The sequence below is a fragment of the Pelodiscus sinensis genome, chromosome 2, assembly GCF_049634645.1.
Source record: "Pelodiscus sinensis isolate JC-2024 chromosome 2, ASM4963464v1, whole genome shotgun sequence".
In the NCBI taxonomy this organism is placed as follows: Eukaryota; Metazoa; Chordata; order Testudines; family Trionychidae; genus Pelodiscus; species Pelodiscus sinensis.
In genome coordinates, this window is record NC_134712.1 from 111,022,385 (window position 1) to 111,049,748 (window position 27,364).

At 40.7% G+C, this 27,364-nt stretch overlaps 1 protein-coding gene across 1 annotated transcript in view; it reads left to right on the forward strand.

Moving 5' to 3' along the window:
• LOC102458814 (uncharacterized) overlaps nucleotides 1–27,364 on the forward strand; it is a 492,720-nt gene that overhangs the window by 322,290 nt on the left and 143,066 nt on the right. Inside the window, exons 14-16 of the mRNA XM_075919824.1 lie at nucleotides 18,421–18,684; nucleotides 21,143–21,350; nucleotides 25,190–25,348. Of these exons, the coding sequence (XP_075775939.1) occupies nucleotides 18,421–18,684; nucleotides 21,143–21,350; nucleotides 25,190–25,348 (631 nt within the window). The remainder of the gene's footprint in view (nucleotides 1–18,420; nucleotides 18,685–21,142; nucleotides 21,351–25,189; nucleotides 25,349–27,364) is intronic.

Sequence of the window (27,364 nt, forward strand, 5' to 3'; positions counted from 1 at the left end):
ATATCCCACAGTGCAGTGAAGTGGGAAAGCAGAACTGATCCCTGCACATCTTGAGATTCCCTCTGAGTTCTCCCTCAGCCTCTTCAGTTTCTAGGAGCAGCATCATGAGTAGCTCTGTGAGGTCTCCATTCTGAGAAATGTCAAAGCAGCACAGGGTCTGTGCCCCTCCTCCTGCAGCAGTGGTCTGCCTGCCGCTGTGTTCCTAGAGCAGGGAAAAACAGGAAAAGTCCAATGATTTGCTCTTTGTTCCTTAAATGGAGCAGCACACTTAACTGTCAGATACTTCCTGGAGGTTTGAAAGGGGAGGAACACATGCCTGCAGGGCAGTAAAGAATCAAAGCTGAGCATGGGGACTGGGGCAGGCATTGTGGGATATTTGCAGAAGCCAGTTTTGTCAACAAAACCAAGAGCAGAGCTGACATTGGCTCTTTGTCTACAATAAAGGGAGTGGGACAGAAAAAAGTCTCTCATAGGGATGGAAGTTTTTTGTCACCCAAATTGGGCATTATTACTGACAAATTCTCATTGCAGTGTGTGCATTCTTATTGTTTTGTCACTAAAAGGCAGTTTTTGGTGACAAAACTTGGTAGTGTAGACAAAGCCTAATTTACAGGTGTTTATCTCCCACTGAAGTTCATTTAGATTGGGGGCTTGGTTTAATTATTTGTCTGTGAAGAAGCCTTCATCATTGTATAATAGATTGGAAAAGTGTTGTATGTTATTACCCTAAAAATTGCTGGATTTGCATTATTTCCTTCTGGTATCTCTGCACACTTATAGTTCAAAAGATACCCTTAAGATGTATACAGTGTAAAATGAGAGAATAAAGTTCAGCCTTCAAAAATAGACTACTACCACAAAAATCTCTTTATGTAAATATTGTCAATTTTAGTATTGACTTGCTGAGTAGAGACAAACTGTGTGTGGTTCAGGACAACATGATGTACCAAGTTGCTGTCCTGTGATATAGAAGGGTAATACAAAAACTTACACATGTAAAGTAATGCTTTGTTTTCATTGTCCACAATAATGATAGAAGTATATAAAGAAGGTGAAAAATAACACACGAACGCTTGGTATTGAACAAAACTTGGTTTTAACTAACGTATTAGCAAAATTGTTCCAGAACACTAGATCCTTCCAAAAATAATAACCCTGTAATGTTGACAAAGTTGTTGTCAGCATGGGTTACCTGCTGCATACAGAAAGTGCTGGTCATGTAAGTTAGATCTGCCTCAGGGCAGTCTGACTTGCACACCTGACCTTTCAGAAATCTTTTTTTGTTCATTAATCAATGTTCTTTGCTTGAGCTTGCCAGTTCCACTCTTCCCCCCTCATTCACTGTCCTCCTTTTTAATTCCAGATCCCCCCCATGACCCTTTACTTCACTTTGAATGTTAGTAGCATCAGACTATCACATGAATCTGATTTTATTTTTAAGTAATGTCTCACACATTTATAAAATGTGATTATGGATCCTGATGGCTGTTTACAATGCTGGTTGAGGTAAATGTTTCAAATGCATGATGGGAGGGTAACTTGTGTGTAGGCCATGATTTTTTAGGAACTTGCAAGTATTTCAGTTTAGTCTTTTATTGGTTAACTAGCCAATTAGCCCATCATAAGATGGGATTTTCAGGTCTTCTCTCCTGAGCGCTCTCGCTCTGTTTCTCTCTCTTCCTACTGCCTCCCCCTCTCTCTCTCAGCTCTCTTCCGCCTCCTGCCTCTCTCTCCGTCTCTTTCTTTCTCTTCTCCCTCTCCTGACTCTTACTCTCCCTTTCTCTTCTCCTCCTCCTCCTGCCTCTCTCTCCCCTCCGTCTCTTCCCGCCTCCCCCCTTCCCCTTTCCATCCCGCCGTGGTGCTCAGCTGAGTGCTGCCTGCTCAGCCGGGCTGCCGTGAGGGAGGGGGGTGGGGCGGTGACATGCACGGCCAGGGGGCAGGGCCGTGTACATCACCGCCCCACTCCCCTCTTCCCCTCCCACCGCAGGGGAGCCCAAACAGCCCCTTGCGCTGCTGGCTCCCCTGGTGGCCCGGCTGAGGGGCGCAGCACTCAGCACCACAGTGGGAGGGGAAGGGAGAGGCGGTGATGTACACGGCCACACCTCTTGGATGTATACGTCAGTTCCCCACCCCCTTCACCTCCTGCCGGGGCACAGCTGAGCGGCGCAGCACGAGCGCCGCTCAGCTGGGACCCGGCGGTACGGGAAGGGGGGAGGGGCACTGATGTACATGGCCAGGGGGCATGGCCGTGTATGTCAGCGTTACAGACTCAAAGACACTGGGCTACTATATATATGATATTGGGATTGAACAAATTGATTGGGATGAAATAAGAGGTTTTCTGAACTTTTACTTGAATTATAAAGTGAATTTCACTTAGTCTCAGGTTAAAAGAAAAAGTTCAGTTATTTAACATTTTTTAAAATCTTGGTGTGCCTCTGCACACTTTCTGAATTCTGCTAGGACTATGAGGCTATGTCCCCGAGTGGCATTATTTCAGAATAACTGACATAATTCCGAAATAACAAAGAGCATGTCTACATGCAACCCATTATTTTGAAATAATAGAGAACTCAAGGACTTCTTACTCCAACTCCTGGTAACCCTCATTTTATGAGGAATAAGGGAAGTCAAAGAAAGGATGTTCTTCAAAAGCCAAAAGCCAAGTTAAGCTATTTCGATTTAAGCTATGCAGTTGACATAGCTCAAACTGCGTAGCTTAACTGGACTGTGTTAAATGCAGGTATTAATGAATGTCAATTGACAGCCTTAATAATATTTTTCTTAAAATTGCTGTTTAAATCTGTATTTAATAGCTATTTATTTCAGTTTGTTTGCTAACCTTATAGTACAGGTCACATCCTGCTCCCTCTGATTTCAAGGTCAAAGTCTCTTTGACTCAATGGAACAAAAATTGGCCCATCTTTGAAATATTAACTTTTTTGAAAAATTAAAAACTCACTTTTCTCCTGCAATGTCTAGTAGTGGAGTAATACTCCCTCTATTTCCCCCCATGAATAAAAGGCTTGATTCTTTTTTAACAATTTCTGCTAGACGTTAATTGTAGGGGGAAAGGATAGCATGCGGACATCTGGTTACCTAATAGTAAACACAGATTACATAGTGTAAGGCAGTGGTGGGGAACCTATGGCGCAGTTTGGATGAAGCCCTCTCTCCCCACACCCCCCAGATTGCCTGGATGCAGCTCCCAAAGCTTGGAGCTCCTCCCAAAATCGGGGAGCCATTGCTGGCGATCCAAGCCTGCAGCTCCCTTTCCCCCCAGTTGCAACCCCTCTCCACTCCTGCACCCTAGCCCCTCCCAATTTTCTGAGGAAACATGGCACGGAGTTTGGGATCAGCTGGGGAGTCCCCAGCTTACCCTGGGCTCTACTGCCCCTTTGAAACATGTGGAGGCGGTGTTTCTAAGGGGCAGCTGCCACACAGCTGATCCCCAGCTCAGTTGTGAGGTGGCTGGCCCTCTGAAACGCAGCCTCTGCATGTTTCAAGGGGGCAGTGGAGCCTGGGGTCAGCTGGGGAGGTCCCCAGTTGATCCCAGGGTCAAGGTTGTCCTGCACCTTTGAAGTGCCCCAGCAGCACTTCAGAGGGGCAACACAGCATTAAAGCCTGTGTTTAATGCGTTAAAAAAATTAACGTGTTAATTCTGGACTGTATGTAGACATGGCTTAAATGTTGTTATTTTCAGCCAACATTTTTCACTGTTGTGGATTTTATTTTTTTTATGAAAAGTCAACATTTTCAGTGAGGAGCAAACACTTTCCATATTTTCTTTTGTTTAATCAGAAACCTACTTTTCTATTGAAAAACATGATTAGATGAAAATTTTTCAAGCAATCCTAATAATAATTAGAGTAAATATAGCAGAGTTCTGCCAAGTAGCCTCTTCAATAATAACCATTCATTAATTACAATGGATTGAAGTCTCTGAGGCTGTAAATCCAGTACCTTTCACAAGCACTGATTTTATACATGATGGAGAAAGGGAAAGCCATTGTATTGGTATTTGTCCACCAAAATTACCTTTAACCGTGTCTCAGTTGAGCAGGAGACTGTGGTAGAATTTTTTTCCAATATTCCAGACTTTGTACTTTAGTGAAAATGTATTAACTCTACAAGACAGTAGTGAAGGTGTACTTCTGTCTCCAACTTCCTGTGTACCTGGAACATTTGATCACCCCAAATCAGTTTGTATGTGTATAAAGCTTGCAGTTGCTGACAGAACAATTCACACTTCTCTAGAGTTTAAAGAGTATATCAAGCAGTTAATATTTATGTATCAATGTAGAAATGTAGCAATACTGCAACAGTAGCTGGCTACCATTTTGTTTTACTTGAGGGAAATCCAATATGAATAAAACAGCAACTTTTCAAACATGACATTTAATCCATGCATGTAAATCAAAGAGGGAACTCTATTATTCATTATTAAAAGGGCACCATATTTTTACTACCCTGAAAATGAAACACAAATGCTGTGAAAAATTTAGTGCCTTTTCTTGAAGTTTCAGGGCACTTATCATGCAGTCATCTAGCTCAGGCTAGCTCTCATTTTAAAAAATAGCCACAAAATTAATAATTTTGAAGTTGTTTGCTGGGGAAAAAAGTGTTAAATTTCATTGAAAGAGGAAAATTATTATTTTGTATTTAAAGCAGCATGGTAAAATATTTTGGTAATGTTCATATTTAGGTATACATGAAGAATGTAGTTCATAGCCTTTTCATTATTATTCATGCCCAAAATTTTCTTCCCTGAAGTGCCCTGTGAAAACTATATATATCAGAAACTGATTAACATGACCTCAGGTATTAGTTCTTAAAATATGATGAACCTAACACTTTCCAAGACACTATTTCTCATATGTCAGCATCTATCTAAGAATTGAGATGCTTTTAATAACTACAAAACAGAAAACTAGAGCACAAAACAGAAAACTGGAGCACAAACTTTTATTATTATTTATTATTATTTTATTTATTTATGTATTTTATTATTATTATTATTATTTTATTATATTACTTTAAACTCTGGAGCAGATTAGAAAATTTAGCTGTAGGATGCTTTAGATGATGAAATACTAGGGTTTGACTAGTTGATAATAATGTGCTGCAGTAGCAGAGGATATATTAAAAATATATTTTTTTATATTTCAAAATCTTATTTTCAAATCCTTTGAAATAAATAGCCAGTACCAGTGATTTCAGGAGAGCTACATTTTCTCCTCATAACATCTATGGACTCTGGGTAGCTCCCAGTCATTTTGGAGGTGAAATTCACCAACGGGGTGCTAAAATTTTACTCCATCGTGGGCCCCACAGAACATTCTGTTTGGCCCAGTCTCTATATAAAATGACTTTATACTGTTCTTATTCTTATTAGGAATTTATGCCATTAAAAAACACTTTTTGGGGAGGAGGGTGGCGAGTCCCTTTTTTGTCTGGTGAGTAGGGTTTCCATAATTTGTCAAGCCCTCTTTATTGACATAGATACTGTCACTGTCATGACTCTCCTACATCATGGAGGGGTCATTGACTGCTCACTGATGGAGATTTTCTGACATAGTGCAGCCATGACTATATCCCATATATGTTGTCAGCCGGACAATCAGCGGGTGAGGCCTTCTGAACAATTGTTAGGTCCAATCTGTTGAGGTATGTCATAAAACTGGACAAACTAGAGAAACGGTCTGAGGTAAATAGGATGAAGTTTAATAAGGACAAATTCAAAGTGTTCCACTTAGGAAGGAACATTCTGTTTCACACATACAGAATGGGAAGTGACTGTCTAGAAAGGCGTATTGCAAAAAGAGATCTAGAGGTCATAGTGGACCACAAGCTAAATATGAGTCAACACTGTTGCAAAAAAGCAAACATGCTTCTGGGATGCATTAACGGGAGTGTTGTGAGCAAGACAGAAGAAGTCATTCTTCCGCTCTATTCTGCACTGATTAGGCCTCAGTTGGAGTACTGTGTCTAGTGCTGGGCACCACATTTCAAGAAAGATGTGGAGAAATTGGAGAAGGTCCGGAGAAGAAGAACAAACATTATTAAAGGTCTAGAGAACATTAACTATGAGGGAAGGCTGAAGGAAAAGAGAAGACTGAGAGGGGACATGATAGTGGTTTTCAGGTATCTAAAAGGGCGTCACAGGGAGAAGTGGGGGGCGGGGGAATTGTTCTTCTTGGCCTCTGATGATAGGACAAGAAGCAATGGGCTTAAATTGCAGCAAGGGAGGTTTAGGTTGGACATTAGGAAAAACTTCCAAACTGTCAGGGTGGTTAAACACTGGAATAAATTGCCTAGGGAGGTTGTGGAAACTCCATCACTGGAGATATTTAAGAGCAGATTGGATAGACATTTATGAGGGATGATCTAGATGGTGCTTGGTGCTGCCATGAGGGCAGGGGACTGGACTAGATCTCTCGAGGTCCCTTTCAGTTCTAATGTTCTATGAGTCTATGAAAAGTGCATTAGCTTGAATTAACATAATCATATTCTATATTATGTTGGAGCTATGTGCTTGAGCACAGCCCACTCTAAATGAAGAAAATAATGTGTAAGTAACCTGTGTGAGATTAGAGAAAATTAGCCTGGGTCTGCCTTCGGAATGAACTAAAGTTTGTGATTATCAGACAAATTCCAAAGTTCATGAATGTTCAGAGATGGCATTGAGAGAGTGCAGTTGGTTTGGGCCCCTCTCTAGCCTATTGAAGAAAAAGCAGCAGCTTGTTGAGGGTATTCATATTTGATAAGCTCATCCTCTGCCAATGTTGGAGAAATTCATAAGGGTGATCCTCCATAAATATGCACTGTATGGGTGTGTCTAGACTACATGGCGCCGTCGACAGAGACATGTAAATTAGTGTACTCAGCATAATCAAAGAAGCGGGGATCCCTGCTTCATTAAAATAAAAATGGCCGCTGCGCTGTGCCGACGATCAGCTGATCCAGCACAGCGTGGCAGTCTAGACGCGGCATGGTTGACAAGGGAAGGCTTCTTTGTTGACTGCTCCGGTATGCCTAGTAAAATGAGGTTTACCGGAATGGTCGACAAAGGCTTCTTTTGTCGACCGCACCACGTCTAGACTGCCGTGCTGTGCCAGATCAGTTGATCGTCAGCACAGCACAGCACAGCACAGCAGCCATTTTTATTTTAATGAAGCGGGGATTGTTTAAATCCCCGCTTCTTTGACTATGCTGAGTACACTAATTTACATGGCTCCGTTGACGGTGCCATGTAGTCTAGACACACCCTAAGTGGGAACACTGGTGTGGTGATGACAAAATGTACTTGATTTCCTGGTCCTAGTCCGCTGAGCAGGGTTTGGTTTACGAAGGTTAACACTCACATCACATCACAGGGGTCAGTATCGATTGACCCTCGTGCCTATTGGTACAGTGATATCATGAGACGTTCTTAGGAAGGTTAATGTTGGCTACTCCAATGTTATTATTCCCTGCTTATCAAAGAACAAAACAGAAATGGCAGTAGATGTATGGGGCCAGTCGTAGATGCTAACATGTGTAGTATGCAAAAAGAAATTCCTGTATCTAGAAAGACAAGGAGTCAGATGGTGTGGCCACTTCACACTGCATGAGGTAGAGCCATTTGGAGAGACCCAAGCCCTGCTGCCAGCATAGCAAAGAGAATCATAGAATCATAGAATACTAGGACTGGAAGGGACCTCGAGAGGTCATCGAGTCCAGTCCCCTGCCCTTATGGCAGGACCAAATACAGTCTAGACCATCCCTGATTGACATTTATCTAACCTACTCTTAAGTATCTCCAGAGATAGGGATTCCACAACCTCCCTGGGCAATTTATTCCAGTGTTTGACCACCCTGACATTTAGGAACTTTTTCCTAATGTCCAACCTAAACCTCCCTTGCTGCAGTTTAAGCCCATTGCTTCTTGTTCTATCCTCAGAGGCCAAGATGTACAAGTTTTCTCCCTCCTCCTTATGACACCCTTTTTGATATCTGCAAACTGCTATCATGTCCCCCCTCAATCTTCTCTTTTCTAAACTAAACAAACACAATTCCTTCAGCCTTCCCTCATAGGTCATGTTCTCTAGACCTTTAATCATTCTCGTTGCTCTTCTCTTTTTCCACATCTTTCTTGAAATGTGGTGCCCAGAACTGGACACAATACTCCAATTGAGGCCTAACCAGCGCAGAGTAGAGCGGAAGAATGACTTATCATGTCTTGGTCATAACACACCTGTTCAAACAACCCAGAATCATGTTTGCTTTCTTTGCAACAGCATCACACTACTGACTCATATTTAACTTGTGGTCCACTATAACCCCTAGATCCCTTTCTGCTGTACTCCTTCCCAGACCATCGCTTCCCATTCTGTATGTGTGAAAGTAGGAGTAGTGGCAAATAGACTCTTGTGCTGTCCTACTCCTTGTCTGTTTCAGTCACTCAGGACCATTGCAGCCTGGCATAGGTTAAAGCAACCTTTGGTAGGTATGGCACAGCATAGGAAGACAGTCCTGAATACATCAGGAACATTAGGTACAGGATAGTGAACAGATGAACACCTTTGCTCCTGACCTTCACTTCCAGGTGTAGCCCATGCACAGTCCAAGGGTTGGGCCTAGATTGCAATATCCAAGGGAGAAGGTTGACCACACCATGTATAGGTTTGCATATATTTAGTGAATGATATCCAAAAGTGCTAGTGATGATTATGAGCTGGTGTGTAAACTTGCACACCTAAATCTAGGTCAACACTGATTATGTACGGTATGTGTTGTGTTACTTTAAAAAGCAAAATGTTTACTTTTAACTTTAAAAGAGTCTACTTGCCCCTATTCCTTCTTTTTGCTAGTCTGGCAGCAGGGTTAGGGTCTCTCCTTCCCTCTTACACATGTGTACCATGTGAATTTTCATTTCAAATATTAGTCTTAATAAAAATGTTTATCATTGTGCTGCTATAGTGCGCTGCATGCCAATCTATTGCCATCTTTGTACAGAAAAAGCGTTTCCCTGAATCCCACTGTTCAATCTTTTAGATCTCCAGTTCAGAAGGATGCATTTTACCTTTTATTTTTACTTCTGTTTATTGGATACAGATTACCATTTTCAGCCCTCTGGCCTTTATTTGTTTACATGTTATATAATAATTTCCTAATTTCCCTCTTTTTTTCTTCCTGTATAGCAATCTGTCACACATGAACATTGAAGATCTGAAAAGTGCTTATAAAAGCCTTACCTCATTCTGACAATAACTGTCTTATCTTCAAATCTTCAGCTTTATTTAGGTTCATCATGAATATGTATGTGAGTTTTAGTTAGTGTCATATTTATGAATAAGATGGTTAGTCTCCTATAAGGTACTGTGTCCTATTTGAAAAGCTTTCTATGCATACCTCAGTGTAAGAATGGTTAATTTCTCATAGTTTTTGTTGTCACCAGTCATTTACTGCTAATAATTATACATTGTTTTGCAAGGTTCTTTCATTTTCAAGAGTTACTGAAATGTGTTTGAATCTTCATTCTAGCGCAGTTTGGGCTTAGTCTTTAATCTAATCAAGTGGCAGATGTTTAAAAGTCACATCTCTTTGTGTACTGTGGCTTAGACACTAGGGTCTGTAAAAGTAATGGGCTGTGCTCAATTGTCTCTCAAGTTCAACTCATGGGGAAAAAACAGAAAAAGAAAAGATTTATCTCTAGTCTAACCAGGCAAACCCCAAGAGCAAGTTGAAGGGAAAATAATAATAAAAAAAATCCTACCCAAACTGAATCTGCTTATTTGAAATATTCAAATTGAATTCATTCTCTCTCTAGAGTAAATGGTTTTGTTACTGAAATTATTGTGGCATATGGAGAAGGAAGATATATTACAATATAACTGATATAAAACAGTTGAATTCAGAAGTAGTAACAACAGATAATTTTATTTCACTATGATTTAATTCAATTAAATACAATGCTGTTCATTGCAAAAGAGAAATATCTCTCTCTCTCTCTCTCTCTCTTTCTCTCACCATTGTCTTGTTCCTTGTGGAGTCCATTACACCAGTGGAAATTGAGTAGAAGACACAACACTGGTATGGAAGGTTTTTACATTCCATGACTTCCATGGAAATTTTGTTTGCATGAAGACAGAGTACAAACTTAGGACTTCAGGGTGTCAGTCATATAAATGTATATCTTTGCATTTTATGAATCAAAGGCAAAGGTGTAAGTTGGTGTGCTGACTAAGTAGGTGGGGCATCAGATATAGCTCCCAACATCAGTACAATTTTAGTTCCTCTCTTCTGGGGCGGGTTTATTTTTCAAAACTAAGGGTACGTCTAGACTACACGCTTCTGTCGACAGAAGTTTTGTCGACAGTATGGGTACGTCTAGACTACAGGCTTTTGTCGACAGAAGTTTTGTCGACAGATACTGTCGACAAAACTTCTGTCGACAAAGTGCGTCTAGACTACATTGAGTTCTGTCTACAAAGCAAGCTGCTTTGTCGACATGGTAGTGTAGATGCAAAGGACAGTTTACATGTAATAATACCTTCTGTTGACAGAAACTCTGTTGATAGAAGGCGTTATGCCTCATAAAATGAGGTTTACCAGCGTTGACAAAACTGCTGAGTTCTGTCGACGTTATGTCGACAGAACTCAGCAGTAGTGTAGACGCAGGTATAGTTTTGTTGACAAAAGTCCACTTTTGTTGATAAAACTCTGTAGTCTAGACACACCCTAAGACAGACCAACACAAAGCAAAACAGGGAAACCAGTTCCAGCTCCCTGACCTTTGTCAAAATCTCTTGTTTATCAGGTTTCTTTACCTGGCATTGCAGTAGGTATTTCCAGTCAGGTCTTCCATCTAGCCCAGTGGGGAGAATCCCCTTAAGGTCCTTTCCTGTGGCTCTGGGTCTCCTGCAGGAGAGAATTCTGTGCAAGTTTCTCTCTGAGCTATTTGGTGGCCTTCTAATTTAGGGCCAGGTGAGCTATGAGCTATCATGAGATCTCTCTCTCAAACCAATCACCTCACAGGGAGCTAAGACCATCTTCCTCATAGAGCTATCCCACCCTGTGACAAATGGTCAGTCAGGCACTGTGGAGATGCTCAGTTACTATGGTGATGGGGACTGTATAACTACCTAGAAAGATAGATTTAGCAGGGAGATATAAAGAGAAGTTTTCCTTTTCAGAGCATTCCTGTTGCAGCTTTGCAATTACTTAACAGTAGCAGCTCACTTGGATGAGATCATGATGCATCTGATTCACCACTGGCAGTATTTTAGTACCTAATCTAAAACCTATGAAAGCAAGGGCAAAAAAAAAAAAAAATGTATGTCAGGACAGAGCCAGCATAGGTAGACTTGCCTGGTAGTTTTGAAGAGGTGAACCTGTGGCACATGAAAGCCTCTTCTTTATTTAATTGGTGTGTTTCAATACAGAGGGCACATACTGCAGTGTGTCATGTTCATACTAACACACCTCAAACAGAAATCTGTAGTTTGTGTATAAAGACTCTTGCACTTGTAGGAGAAAAGTGAAGAGAAGAATTACAGTTTTGGTGGAATAAAGTTTAGCACCTGCAGTTCTAAAAATCATTATTTTATTATTTGAATTATGGTAGAGCCTACAGGCCCTGAATTAGTTTCTGTATAAGTATATAACCAAGAGATACTTCCTGTCTAGGGGTATGTCTACACTACCCCGCTAGTTCGAACTAGCAGGGTAATATATGCATACCGAACTTGCTAATGAAGCCCGGGATTTGAATTTCCCGGGCTTCATTAGCATAAAGCCGGCGCCGCCATTTTTAAAAGCCGGCTAGTGCGAACCCCGTGCCGCGCAGCTACACGCGGCACGGGCTAGATAGTTCGAACTAGGTAGCCTCGTGGCGTACAGATAGTTCTGAATGGCTACCTAGTTCGAACTATCTAGCCCGTGCCGCGTGTAGCCGCGCGGCACGGGGTTCGCACTAGCCGGCTTTTAAAAATGGCGGCGCCGGCTTTATGCTAATGAAGCCCGGGAAATTCAAATCCCAGGCTTCATTAGCAAGTTCGGTATGCATATATTACCCTGCTAGTTCGAACTAGTGGGGTAGTGTAGACATACCCTAGAAGAGTTTACAATCTAAGAATATGTAAAGAGACAAGAAGTGGATATAACAAAACACAACGAAACGAGGAGATAATACCAGCCATCAGCATGATAAGTCAATTCTTGTGGTGTTCTCTGTGGCTTTGCATGTGCTCCTTTCACCCGAGACCAAAAGATTCTTCAGTGTTGTGTCTATCAGTTCATGCTTGTGCATTTCATGTTCTGGACCAAGAGTATAAGGAACAGTACAAACCAACCATCTCTCCGGATCCTTTCTGCTGCTCATGGTCCACGTCAGAACACTTCAGTGTGCTCAGCTTTTCTAGAATCTCCTTTCAGTCAGGTTTTCCTGCTATCAATTCAGATGCCATTCAGATGCCAAAGATCCCAGGCTTTAAATCCTTGGTGGATGTCCCCAGAGTTTCTGGTTAGCAATTCCCACATCTCCTGCATGTATTGCTTTGGGGAGTCTCACATTCCTTCCAGGTCTGAGAGCTAACTCTCCTTCTTTCCTCAGTTGTGTCTACATTCTGAGGCTACGTCTACACTGTGGGTATTTTGAGGAAGAGGAAATGCAAATGGAGTGCTCATTTGCAAATCACATGTTCTCATTTGCATATCTTCTTCCGATCCTTTTTGCGGGAGAGGTTTTTGCAATAAAAAGCCCCGTGTAGACGGGGCCATTTGGTGGGAAAAAAACCCTTTTGCACAAGAGCCCTTATTCCTCAAAAAAAAATGAGGTTTACACACCTAATGACTTATATGATGTTAGAGTTGCCAATACTCTTGGAACCAATACTCAGTGAAGTGCACAAACCATCAGTGCACAGCTTGCTAATGCTGTCCACCAGCTGTCCCCACTATCAGGGCATTATTTGTCAGTTCCATCTGACACACAGCTTACCACCAGACACCTGGTAGCAGTAGCTCCACTAGTTGGAGGGACGGAATCAGACTCCTCTGAGAACCCTCAGACCAGACAATCTGCAGCTCTAACCATTCTGGGTGCTAGAATAGCCCTGATAGGGATCTGGGTGCTGCACTGGCACCTTCACATGCTAAACCATATCCCAAGGCTTGGGATCAATAGTCCCCTCCCACATAGGCACCACCTCCATATACATATGAGACTACACGCTGCTTGGTGATTGGAGCTGCATGTCCTGAGAGGATCTGAATTAAACTTAGAAAAGGGGTTACATCTGAGGTAAGAGCTACCTGAGGAAGAGCAATAGCCTGAGCATCTACCTGTAGTTTTCTCTTCCTTTTTTTTCCCTAAAGAGGCAATAGCACTGGTCTTGCTATTGCCTTTCTGATGATGTCAACCCATTTCAGGGCCACCTCAGGAGAGATTTCAGATTTTCTCTAAATCACTCTAGAAGAAATTCAGGATCCTCTAGGTGGCAGGTCCAAGTAAAATGCAGTGCCCTGTTAATGAGGCCATATTGGAACCTGGCAAAACAGTTTGCCATACTCTTAGCCATATGTACACCTACCCCCAACATGGCAGAAAAATATATATTTTGTTCAATCTAAAGGGTCATTGTTTTCCTACCTTATATCAAACTCTTTGGCAGTCCAGGCTGCTGCTGAATGCAGCAGATTGCACCAGTCTGGGTCTACATATTCTGACAAGGAAGCCAAGAAACTGGACCTCCTAGGAAGAAAAAGTTTCCTTTCTACTAGCCTACAATCCCACATTCCAAACAATCAGGCACTCGCATACAAGTATAACTTTATTAACGATATCAAATGGACAAAGTTTACAAACCCGGACTTCCAGACACTCAGGTCTCAGTTTTCAAGTAATCCTCAGTGACGGCAAACTCATTGCTAAGTCCTCTGTTCACGTGTTGCTAGAGGCGGTAGATGTGGCCTCTCACTCCATGGCAACTTTGGTCATCCTGCTGCAGGCTTTGTGGCTTCACTTCTCTGGGTTCTCCAAGGAAGTTCAAGTTACACTGGATGACTGGGAAAACAATTGATTGAGGGAAAAGAGGGATGAGTTGTTACACATTGAAAGACTCCCAAGAAACCCTTTACTCCTTGAGAATATACATCCTGGTGCCATAAAGGAGGTATGCTGCACCTCCTTCCTATTGGTAGTTCCTAGTTCCTCAAATCTTCTACCATCACAGGATGTATAAAACCTATCAGGAAGTGTTAAAATGTCTATTGACGCCCCATTTTCACTTCCAACTAACTCCCACTATTTCACCAAGAAATCATTTTGATTGGACTTCTGAGAGCTGTCAACCAGTTTTCTCATTGCTGGATAAACTCACCCCTGTCAATGGCCACCTAGCCCATTTTCACTTATGTGTCATTAAATCACAGTGGATAGATAGACTCTAGAAATCATCTTTGGGACACTCTATAGAATTCCAACTCCCCCACTCCCTAAAAAAAACCCCTTCCCTCCTCAATAGACGCTGCTTGTGAATCACTCACAGTTAATACCCATTGGGACTACCACTCAAAGGAGAAAGAATGGTTATTTTCCTATTGTAACTAGAGTTGTTTTTTTGCAATGTACGGTTCCTATGGGTATTCCATGATGCACACTTCCCCTCTGCTCAGATCCTTTCCTAGAGTGATTCATGGTAGAGAAGGAACTGAAGAGGTGATTGGTCTCTACTTGCTTTTATGCTCTTGATTCAGAGAACAAGAAGGTGCAGGACATAACCACAGAACAATGGAAACTGCCATTGAAGAATCATCACGTCTTTGACATATGTAGTGAATACAAACCCACAGCAAAAACCAGTAGGATCCCCAGTTACTATTAGGTCAATAACCTTTCTTTCCCTCACACCAGCTACATAACCACTGTTACAGATATCCTAAGAGAGGACAGTTTGTTCTTAGAGGTCATACAAAGATAGTAATTCTCCCCTTGCAACAAATAGGCACATAGACTGAAAGTTCTGCTGTGACATGACAATTACTTCAGCTGTTTATACTTTACAACTTTTCAATAGTACAGATAACTCTCATTGACCTTAGCCTTGTAATCACTTTTTCTTATATTACAAAGGTTACTATCTAGCACCCAACTAGCCAAATGAAATGTATGGCTTGATTAAGGATCTCTTTTGTCAGTAATTTGTGCCTAATGTTTTTAGCTTTCCCACGGGCTGTTATAGAAAATGGTAAATCTGGTTTAAATGAAACCTGATACTGTTAATGGTTTAATAGCAGCTGCCACAGGGTTATGGCATTTTTCAACAGATGCTTCTGTTTCTTTTTTAAGCCTACACAAAGTCTTAGAATATATTTACATAATTAATGTAAAGTACACCTCCATAATGATAGTTTTTATAGTTTTAAGAGATTTCCTTACATTATTTATAACATGAAACAGAAAGGCAAATCTCAATATTTTAATATAATAATTAATATTCTCCCTTTAAGAAAATTCATGATGTATACCATGACTGTAGACATATCTCTTGCAAAGATTTGTAATGTGTATAAGTAGAGCCCTTCATTTCTTTAGAGGCAGAAAAAAGAGCCTTTTAGCTTGCTTGTAGTCCATGCTTATTATGTAGTCTTCAATACAAGCTAGAAAAAAGAATCAATGCCAATATATTTTAAAAAATGAGTGGAACTTGCTTCATCAAATGTGGTTAGCTAAATGTCCTTGGATAAAAATTATTGAAATATTTAATGGTGGACATGGTACACTGACTATTGAACTTCATCTGAGTGAAGAAATTCATACTTGTTTAAAGTATTATGGGCACAGTATTATTTACATGAAGATTTTCAAAAGTTACTGGTGGTTTTAGATATCTTCTTTTTTGAGTCCCCAACTTGAGACACTTACAAAGGGCTTGGCTTTCAAAAAGTACTGAAGTTATGTCATATTGAACACCTTAAAATTGGGACACTCAGCTACACTGGGCATCCCTGAAAATCTTGTCCTCATCAAAGTATATACATGTGCCCTTGAGGGAGAAAAGGAGGGAACAGTGAGTCTCTCTCTTTACTTCAGTGAGGGGCAACCTAGGCTAATGAGTGGACCACATGTATTGCCCTCCTTCTTTGTTAGTGGGCTGCTAGATTGTTGTGATCAAGAGGGACTCCTGTGATAGGATAATTTTGTTAACTGCATTTGCATACCTAAAGTTTGTGGGGTGTGCTGACTGAACCATAGCTGATTAGATTCAGAGGGAGCACATGGCTCTCCCAATGTTCACTTCATGTGCCCTTACTTTACCTGTATGTTACTTTTGTAATTCTGGTAGGAAAAAAACTACATGGACAAAAACCATCAGAATCTGGCCACCATGTGTGTGGGTAATGGTGAATAAAACGTCTCGTTGCCCACACATAGAACCCCAATTGGCCACATGGGGCCCTTAGGCCACAGGTTGCCCACTACTGTTCTACCTGTTTTGGACAGCATGGGCTGGGTAGAGTAGCAGTCCTTACACTCAGTCCATACAAAACCTCCACAGAACAAGTGTTGCCACCATCATTAACCTTTGAAAAGGGGGCAGTAGTAGAGGGAGGGCATTCAAATATGGCAATTATGAGTGCTAGTTTAATACTCTAATGTGTATGGAGAGAAGTAGGGAGAAAGGGAGAGAGAGAGATGGGGCTTGGACCCCTGTTTTATATCATCCAGCACAACTGCTTAAGAAAAGAGGGGCACTAGGGTATCCACTTCCAAAATTGTGCGGTTGCCTTGTTCCCCTTGTAGTCTTCAGAATCCTGGGTAACATCATGTGGTGGGATGCTGGCCATCATACTTTTGATCAGAGAGAAGGTGGAAATGGGAAATAGGGTTGAAGTACAAAAATAACAGAACATCCATGATGATCCTGAGCCCCTAAAACTAGATAGCTGATAATTTGTACTGAGCAGCATTTCCAATTTCCCAGGACAACCACCGCCCCTTCTCTCCTCTCCTCCCCCCCAAAAAAGGACAATCTTGGAAACACTTAGGGCAGGTGGCAACCCTAGACGTTGGGTGGTGACATTACAGCCCCTAGGGTTTTTTGTTTCTTTTTTTTTTCTAAAATAAAGTAACGGTCCTGTTGAACAGAAGCAAGATCAAACCTTAAATTTCTTCAGTAACATGGTAAAAATTGTGTCATAGGATCAGAATTTCTTTTCTGAATGTAAATTGCTCCACAAAGGAAAAGAGATTTAAATGTATTCATTACATGAGGGATATTGCTTCATCCTTGATTTGCAGGTCTTGTCATGGGAACCCAACATTTGCTGGGGCTCTGTGGCTACAGTAACTTTTTATATCTCTCCAATATGATGAGAATAGATTTGGCCAGTCCATGAAACATAAAATTACAATTACCAGTAATTACCAGTACAATTACTGTTGGTAGGATGGAACTTTACTGCCCCCACAGTCCTTAATGACCCGCTGCTCTGGAACTAAGATGCCTCATTAGATTGATTCCCAATTTTTGTTAGAGAGAATAGGCTGCAGCTTGCTTCCTTGCCAATATAATTCCTATGAGTGGATTAGGAAGAATTTAAGACTCCACCCCTTAGACTGAGGCAGGCTTTACTTAGTGGATACAATGGAGAAGTCTGAACAGATGAATTCTCCTAAGCTACATAGGCCAAGAGCCACACAGAATATATCCCTGAGGGGAATTTGTGTAGACCCGATGAGAGCCCTACAAGAAAATCAGAGATTACTCAGATTCACATATAATTTTTAAGTGTTCTGTTGACTCTATTAGCTGGTATTGAATAATAATGAAGGATTTTCAGTGCTTATTTTTAAAAAATCAGATAAAAAGGCAGGAAAAGAGTCATTACAGCAGGAATAAAATATACACCATCATACTTTTGATCAGAGAGATGGTGGAAATCATTCAAATGTTAATATGTTAAACTAGATAAGTGGTGGGTCCTGCAACCCGAGGGTGATGTGCATCCTGTTAGGGTTTTATGTTTACTGTTGCTCACACACAGGGTTGCCAGATTCTGCTGGTTTCCATCTGTGTCATTTTTTTCATACCGGTATAACTAAAGTGACATGCACGTATAGTGAGGTACATACCGATTGCACCCAGCATTGACTGTAAAAGCCACAAGCCCCTTTCGCATCCAACCAATGCTGCTATGGTTCACCAGAAGTTCTAAGTACGCAAGCACAACTGGTCAAACTGCCCTAACCCAAGAGACCATCTTGGTTACGACAATCTTGCAGCCCACTGAGATGAAAGAAGGCCACTCACATAGCCCATTCATTAGCCTAGGTTTTCCATCACTGATCTAGGTCATAGGTATGATATTTGTTGTGCAGGGAAACTGTTTCTCTGATCACAACTGATACTTACTTATCTCTTTATCTCTTTCTAGGTTCTGCCTGCTGGACATGAGGTGAAGCTGGGCATGACACTCCTTTTTGAACTTTTTCTTCTTCACGAGGCCAATACTTACATTGACCGCATTGTAGGATGGGGAGCTTTCCCTTTATGTGATAATAATTTCCGCACTTTGGAGGGGAAATTTAAATGCCCTTTTCTCAGAGGCCATTATGATTCCACATTTGACCGCTTCAAAAAAATTGAAAATTTGATTTCTTTGGATTTAGACCACTGGCTGTGCAACCTCTATTTTCAGGTTTGTGTTAAGAAGTCTTGGGCCTGCCTTATATCTCAGTTGCCCCCCTCCTGGATTTCAGTTTGCCTCAGACACATTTAAAGCCAGTGATATGTGTCTTTTATTGGTGTGAAGTTATTTGCAGCAGAAGAATTGAAGTACTTGAAATGTTAATTACTGTTTGCTTCAAATAAAATCATTTGATTATGGGATAGAAGAGGAAGCATACTATTCTGCTCATCTTTTTCTAGGCTTGGTCTTGCAGCATGTGTAGACATGTGAGTCATATCTTTGGTTTCAGTGAATGATGCAGGCCTCGGCCATTAAACATTTAAACACAACCATGGTATACTATAGTACTGATTACAGTACGATGATTGTATTGTAGGCTATATAATCTCTCCATGCTTGCAACAGTATGCTTTGTTAAGCAGATCTGAACTATGAGCTTGACTTTAATGGGAGTTTGTTCTTGAGAATACCCAATACCACAGCAAATTTTAAAGAGAGGATATAAAGTTTCTACCTACTTTATCCTCATTTTTGTTTCCAGAAATATTCATAAAAATAGATGGATTTTGAAACTAGCATGTTAGTTAGGCTCTTAGAAAGTCATGATATTTTGGTTCAATTGTGGCTGCCATTGTGTCTGAGTTTAAACTACACCCCTCTGTCAGCAGAGGGATGTAAAGTAGAGGTTTCGAAAGTGCAAATGAAGCGGGGATTTAAATATCCCACATTTCATTTGCATAATCATGTTCTGGTGCTGTTTTGAACAAGCGCCATTTCCAAACTGAAACTGTGGTTTAGACTCGGTTTTTCCAACAACAGGGAGATTTTTTGAAAGATCCTGTACTCCTCAGGATTTTTCAAAAAATTGCCCCGTTGTCAGAAAAATTGCATCTAAACCGCGGTTTCAGTTTCGAAATGGCGCTTTTTTGAAACTGCTCCAGAACACGATTATGTGAATGAAGCACGGGATATTTAAATCCCCACTTCATTTGCACTTTCAAAACATCTGATTTACATCCCTCTGCCGACGAGGGGTGTAGTTTAGACGGAGCCTGTTTGTGTACTTTTTTTTAAATCTGATCTTCCAAGGCATGTAGACTGCCTTCCAAAGCAGGACAGAAGTTTAGAAGAGATGCTATGGTTCCCACTTTGCTCTGGATGGCAAGATGTTATAAGGGTGGTGAGACCAAATTTGAGTGTCATTGTGTCCTGGTACACAGGGTTACAACACCATTCACATTTACTGCAGCTATAAAATGTGTGGTGCATATTAAAAATTGACATTTCACTATAAAATCATGGCCTGAAATTTTTGTACAGCGTTAGCTATTAGGAAATTGGGGTTATTTAATCAAAAGGTTAGCAATCTACTGTGAAATTTCTTTGCTATTATTTTTATGTGACCTTCTTTTTAGACCTTGCCCCACTTTCAGGCCCAAGCATGGTAAAGTGTAATGATAATAATTGTAATACAGTTCCCAGAATAAGAATTTATATTGAAGAAGTATCTTTGATAAGAAAAGAATGACAGACAGTGTTAGAAATATTAATATTAGTAGCATGATAATAACAAAATAGTGAAAACTATTGAATTTGACAAATCAGACAGATACTTGATCTTCTGAGCCAGAAGATCCTGAAGCTGAGAAGCCCTATTCATCCCGGGGATCCTTGATTTGCTGAATAGTCCTTAATTTAATGTGAGACTGGGCAACTGCTACTGTCTGTGACCTATGTTGAGATGAGACTGAGCTGGCCAGATCTATACTAGACCCAGAAGGTCAGCATAAGGCATGCAACTCCAGCTACATAATTAACATAGCTAGAGTCAACATACCTTAAACTGAGCTTGGTGCCATCTTCACAGTGGGAGGTCAATGGGAGCAAACTCGTGAATCAAGGAGTACTGGTGTCAGTTGGGGGTGATGTCAGCATTTGATTTATTGGGTCTTTAGTAGACCCACTAAATCAAATGCCAGTAGACCAATCTCCATTACTCCATTTTGAAAAAACTTGCATTGCGTTTAGACTGCCGCCGCGTTCTTTCGAAATTAAATCGAAAGAACGCGGTGGTTTTTTTGACGGTGGTAAACCTCATTTTATGAGGAATAATGCCTTTTTTTGAAAGTGCTCTTTTGAAAAAAGGGGTTCTTGAATGCAAACAGGGCTTCTTCAAAAGAGAGTGTCCAGACTGCCTGGGTACTCTCTTTCGAAAAAGCGGATCGCTTTTTTTGAAAGAAGTGGTTACAGTCTAGATGCTTTCTTTTGAAAGAGGCTTTTTTGAAAGATATATTCGAAAAAGCCTCTTTCGAAGGAGGATTGTAGTCTAGACGTAGCCTACTATTCACATCTCTTTAGTTTTTACTGCAGGACAGTGTAGACAAGCCCAAAGAACATTATGCAAATAAAGATGTATTGATTTTGTGGAATGCTGAACCATTTCAATAACAGATTTCTCTTTTACTAGATTATTAAATTACCATGGTATTTAGATGAGCAGAAGACACATGAGACACGTGTCCATCTCCCACCTGAATGTCTTGCTTATTCAAACATTGTTAAGACAAATGGAGTTACAGACAAGGTAAAAATATCTGGACTACGAGATGATGGATTCAGAAGTTCATGTCTACTTCCAGGCACTCAGTCAAAATGCTCCTTAGCATCTTTTCAAGGTTGGTTAGGCATTAGTTTCCTTGCTAAATTAGTACCCCCCAGAAACCTTCCCTGTACGTAATATAGATCCATATATATTATAAGTGGCAGTATCTATTGTGGCTCAGGTGGCAGTGTGGGCTGACCCGTGGGTCTGAGTCCAGAGTCTCCACCAAAGTGGGCTGACCCGTGGGTCTGAGTCTCCACCAAAGCCAAAAGGTCCCTCCTAACATCTTTTGCACTCTTACTCAAGTAAATCTAACATGAGTCTGTCTACCTGAGGTGTCCAACATGAGGTCTTGCTCCCAGCTGCAGTGTCGACATACCCATTGAGTCTTCTGATGCAGCCTTACTCACCATAAGAACTTAAGTATAGCCATCCTGGTCAGCCCAGAGGTCCATCTAGCCCATTATCCTGTCTTCCAATATTGGCCAATGCCAGATGACCCAGCGGGAATGAACAGAACAGGCAATCATCAAGTGATTCCTCCCCTGATGTCTACTCCCAGATTCTGGCAAAAAAAGGCTAGAGATGCTCAGAGCATGGGGTTGCCTCCCTGATCATCCTGGCTAGTACCTATCGATAGATCAATCTTCCATGAATGTATCTAGTTCTTTTTTTGACCAGACACCCGACTTACCTGATGATGCCCCACCCAAATGGACCCTGCTCCTCCTCCATAAAGACAAGCATGAGCAGGGTTCCAGGGCACTCTGCTGACTTTTCTGGGTAAACATGTGAGAGGTGCTGCAGAGATCAAAGACCATCCTCTTCTTTTGGCATGCAGGCACTTCTGTGAGCTGCCCCAGTTAATTAGCCGGAGGCTGCAGCTCAACAGTAACTTTTTCTCCAAAGGTGTTTGGTTCTTGAACACAAAGTTACCTTAGTGGTTTGAGAACAGAAAAAGAATGTGTGGGAGGGTGGAAGACTTGGGTGGAGGAAAGGAAGGACATTGGGAGTCAGAAAAGATGTCAATCTGCATATAAATTGGAGTCAACTTGTACAGAAGACTAAGGAAGCTTAGATTTGAAGTGTGAGGTGAAAAGAAGCCGGTAGAGGCATTTGAGGAGCTGCTGACATTGAACAATTGGAAAGGAAGAAGAGTTTTGCATTATAGCTGCCATCTATAATTATTGGGCCACTTTAAAGCCCAGCAGAACTTGTACTGTGGCCCCAATGGGGGTATGATATGGCCTGTGAGTGCTTAGACTTATATTAACTAGGGGAACAAGACCTTTTCACATATCACATATGCCATTGGCCAGACACTTTCCAGCTCAGAGGCATGCTCATGCATGGCATTTGGTTGTGGTATCCAAATGTACCCTTCCTCCAAGTAATTTATAGTTTAGCAAGAAAATATGGAGATTGGCAAACAATTAACAAAGATCATCCCCACCGTTATTATTTCTAAATCTCATATTATGTATACACACTGAAAAAAAATTTCAAGTGGCCAGGGACTATTGCCAAAAATTCACAGAATTTGTCACCAGCATATAAAAAAAGTTTTGAAGGATCTAAATTTTGAGAACCACAGAGTAACATTAGTGGATATGCTATTCTATAGGTAGCTCCTTGAAGCAGGCTGATAAACAGATCCTGGGAAATCTGTATTCCCCAGCCTGTGTAGATTTACACAACCAGAATGTCTAGGAATAATTTTCTACATTGTTTATATTTATTTATTTTTTCTTGGAGCCTTCTTTAAAGATATTATTAGCTGTTAATAACCCCCATGGGTTTGTTTTCTAAAGTATCTGTGTAGTGCTACAGTATGCTGTTTCTGCTGGTGATATGTTGCTAAGAGATTTAATAATGGGTAAACAAACACAACATGTGGTAATCCATTTCAAATTAAAAGTTTATTAAATGCTAGCTTGATGACTTTCTGGCTATTTACAATTAAAGGCACAAACCTTAGGGAACTGGAGATCACATGGTGAAAATCAAGACTCCAACATTTCCAACAGAAAAATGTGTTTATGATCTGCAGCAAGCTGTCGCACATTGATATGCTCTATAAATACTGTATTATATCAGTTAAACTGCAAAAAGCTATGTTCAAGTGACATTAAGGTTGAGACACAAGCCAGAGAAAGTGAGCACATTCTCAGTTGAAGACTGATGCTCTGACTTTAACCCACTCCACTGTGGTAGTCTAAATAGTGAGTGATCTTGCATATCTGCACCATATGTGTTGCTGCAATATATAAACAAAACAGAGCAGGTTAAGAGAAGGCATTTTAACCTTAACTCTGATTTCTTTGTTGCTTGAAAGTAAAGTCAAAACCCTTCACATCATTGCCACTAGCTGAGGGCTACATTATGCTTATGTTAAGCACAATCATGTATTGAAGTTTGTGCATGGGGGAGCTCAAATGGAGGTTGTACTTTGAGGAATTGTGGTTCTTCCCAGAGCTCCTGTGGCAGAAACCTAATTGGACCTATGAGTCCCAAGAAAGCTGGCACTGTATGATTTATGAAATGCAAACCACACCAGTGTTTGCTCATGTTGAGATTTTTGACTTTTGTTTTTTTTCATAGTGGTGTGGCTTGTCATCAAATCTATTGTTTTCCCCCTCTAAACAATCATCTCCATTTTAAAATAGCGTGAAATGCCTGTATGATAAAGAACAGTGTTCATCATTTTGAAATCATCATTTGTTTGGATTTTGTGGCTCCCATGAAACCCTGTAATATCTGATTTATAATCCATAAGGAACACATCATTTTCCAAGTTCCAACAGTATAAATGCAGGCTTGAGCCTCATCTAGCCCATGTTTGGAATGTGAATATGTTAGCCAGTTCAAAGGGATTCATTCATAGTGGTGCAACACTCAGCAGTTTCAGATCACTACATTTGGGGGAATTATTTGTAGTGTTCACACCCTTATAGAGCTCATGGTGTCTCAGACAGGGGTATTTCTTTGAGTTTAGAATGGGGTTGAAACCCAGAACTCAAACTCCCCTGAAAATACTATCTTGTGTTTTCTAACCAGAACCATAAGCCAGGCCACACTTTGGAAAGCCAGTTCAGGTCTGGTAAAAATGACATTAAGATTTATGAACATTGTGGTGAACTTGAGTTGCATTTTTGGTTCATAACAAAATGTCATGATAAATCTGATCCAAACCCAGTTGTGTCCGTATTATGGAAAGACTTCCACTGATCTTTGTAGTCATTGGACAACCCAACTCCCCACATCCATGGAAGTTCAATGAAGCTCTACTAGCTATCTATATATTTTTTTTCTTTACCAAAAGTACACTTCTTTTCTTAAAATGCCAGATTGAAAAAAAAATCCCACAAAATCCTTTTGAAACTGTTTTAAAGCCACCTGTTTTCATCACTGTGCAATGAAGACATTGCTAGCTCATTTTTCTAACTCATTTGAAAAGCCCACTATCAGGCTTGGCAGTTTGTGCGCCACATCTATCAACTGGATAAAAGTTGAAACAGCTGAGATGGTTTTGAATTTCCCACACTGTGGTTTACAATGGGAAAATATGTTCAGCTGAGGTTCCATTTTCATGTATGCCATTTGTCATTTAATTTTATAACATAGAGAGCTTTTCAGTCTTTCTTTCCTCTGCCTCCTTCCTTGGCTGTCGAAGATCACATAAGTTTGCACCACTTAGCATTAGTAAATAATTGTTGAAACTCCCTGCGATTGTAAAGTTTTAAAGAGTTGCGCAGGTCTTTAATTGTAAATTACTTTTGACAGGACTGTTATGCAAAGACCTGGCTCATCCCAAAGTGATGCTAGCTGACAACCCCTTACTGCTCCCTGGGCAAAGAAACATGTGGAAGGAATTGTTCTTTTACATTTCACAGCTTGTCATTTCCTCTGCAGGGCAACCTTTGACCTCTTGGAGAGATCCTGACACCCATAAGGGAAGTATTCCCACTGTTGTAAAGGAAGTGGAAAAGCAGTTTAATGCTGTGAAAGGAAGGGAAAAGTGTGTGTCAAAAGAAACTGGGAGCAGAGAAGAGCTTAAAATGTTTCCATCAGGTTAGACTTTTCTGTTCCATTATTTAATTTACTAAAAGTTTGGAAACAGATCTGCTTACTTTTGTTTAAAAAATCCCTCAAAACTCTCAATGATATCACCTCTCAATTATTTCACCAGTCATAGGAGGCAAGGGAAGAGTTTAAATTAAAAGTGAAAGATCAAAAGAAGGCTCAACAAAAAAGTACAAATGTGGTTTGCTGCTCTGTTTAAAATATATCAGTAGGCCAAATGTGTTAGTAATTACAAGGTGTGTGTGGAGTTCACTGACAACATCTGATTATGTTGAGTGTTTCTGTGACATTTTTACATCCTTTCATTTTATTTGGTCATTTATATTCATGGATCACAATGTTCTTTTTTCTCTTCTGCACCAGTAGTCCTGTTAATGCTCCCTTGTTCACTGAGCAGAATAAACATAAATGTGTGTGCACTGTCCATAGTGGGCAGTGTTTTTCATTGAGATGGAGGACTACCCATGAAGGCAAGGAAGTTTTGTGCCACATTATCACATTTTATTTCAAGTAAAAAATCATTCGTGGGAAGGTGGGATGTAAACTCCAAGGGCCCAATGCTGAACTCTGATTCTACTATTATGACCATAGCAGAAGTGTCAACATTAGTAGATGGAATATGTAGTAGAGCTGGCCTTTGGTTCCTGCCCTTCATCTGCAGTTGCACCCTGTACTCTGCCTGTCATTTCTGCTAATAGAAATGAAATAGAGCCTCCACTTTTATTTTCAAAAAAGTATAATTCTAGATCTTTTCCTTGCAATCATGGCCTTAAAAATGTAATCAGATATAAACAAATCACTAGAGTTGAAAGGAACAAGCAACTGAGAACCACTTCCACAGCAGAAAGCTGGACTTTGGAAAGAAGAACTTACACATATATGCTCTTTTTGTGTGACTATGGCAGTCATTTGGGGGAGGGGGGAGCAACCAAAAGAATTTAATTCACACATCTTCCTCCAAATCTTCAGGCTGGCCCCATGGATAGTATTAAGATAACTGTGCACAGGAACCAGGATTTGTAGGGATGACTGGTAATGCTTAATTTGTAGAGAAGTTGGTGCACAGGCTCAACCAATTATTTTACTTTCAAAATGGATGTGGCAAGCCCTGAGGTGCGGGGGCCATGCTCCTCTAAGCCTAGAGGTGCCGGGGCTCAGCCCTGGCAAACTCTGGCACAAATGAAGCACTAATGGTTGGCAAAAAAACACTTCCATGGACCTGTCCGAAAACATGAGAGGTGGTGCTATTGATTTCATTGAATTCAATCAGGATCCTTACCCAGAGTCCGGAACATTTGACATCTGTGGTGGTTTTGTCCAGGATGTTGCAGCATAAAACCACTGGCCAGGTGTCAGTGCTTTAATGCTTTTCAAGACTGAGGGGAAACATGTTGGCTTATCTCTATGTCTCTGTGCTGTGAAGACAGATACCTGGCAGAACAGGAGAGAAGTAACTATTGAATGCTTCACCTTTAGCTCATAGATGAGCTTTGTGTAAGTCCATTTACAATAACAAAACTGCAGAATGACTGGCCTTCTGAACTTAGGAGATGATCTCCAAGCACAAATTCTAGCTGGTTTTGAGGAGAAGTCAAAGGGGAGAGTTGATAAAGTCTAGGTAAACTGTGACTCCACAGAAGTCAGTGGCAGTTCTGTATTGATTTCAGTGGGGCTAGAATTTCATACTAGGTCTTTATGGCAGTGTCACTCTCATTTTTGTACATGGCTTGTACACATATATTAAAAATTCAGCATCTTTCAATTGTTACAACACTGTAATATCTGGAATACCATTATCACAGATGTTATCCAGTGTACTGAAAATAGATGTTCAGCTGTGTGAAATGATGGGAGGATAGGGGTTCTATAGATAGGTAGATATACAGCTTGACCTAAGATAGTACATTTTAGGAATGGGCTAATGGTTGATACACTGAGTATTTAATGATAACCCTGCAGGAAAGTTAAAAATAGAACACAGAGCCAGCAGACAATTCATTTTTA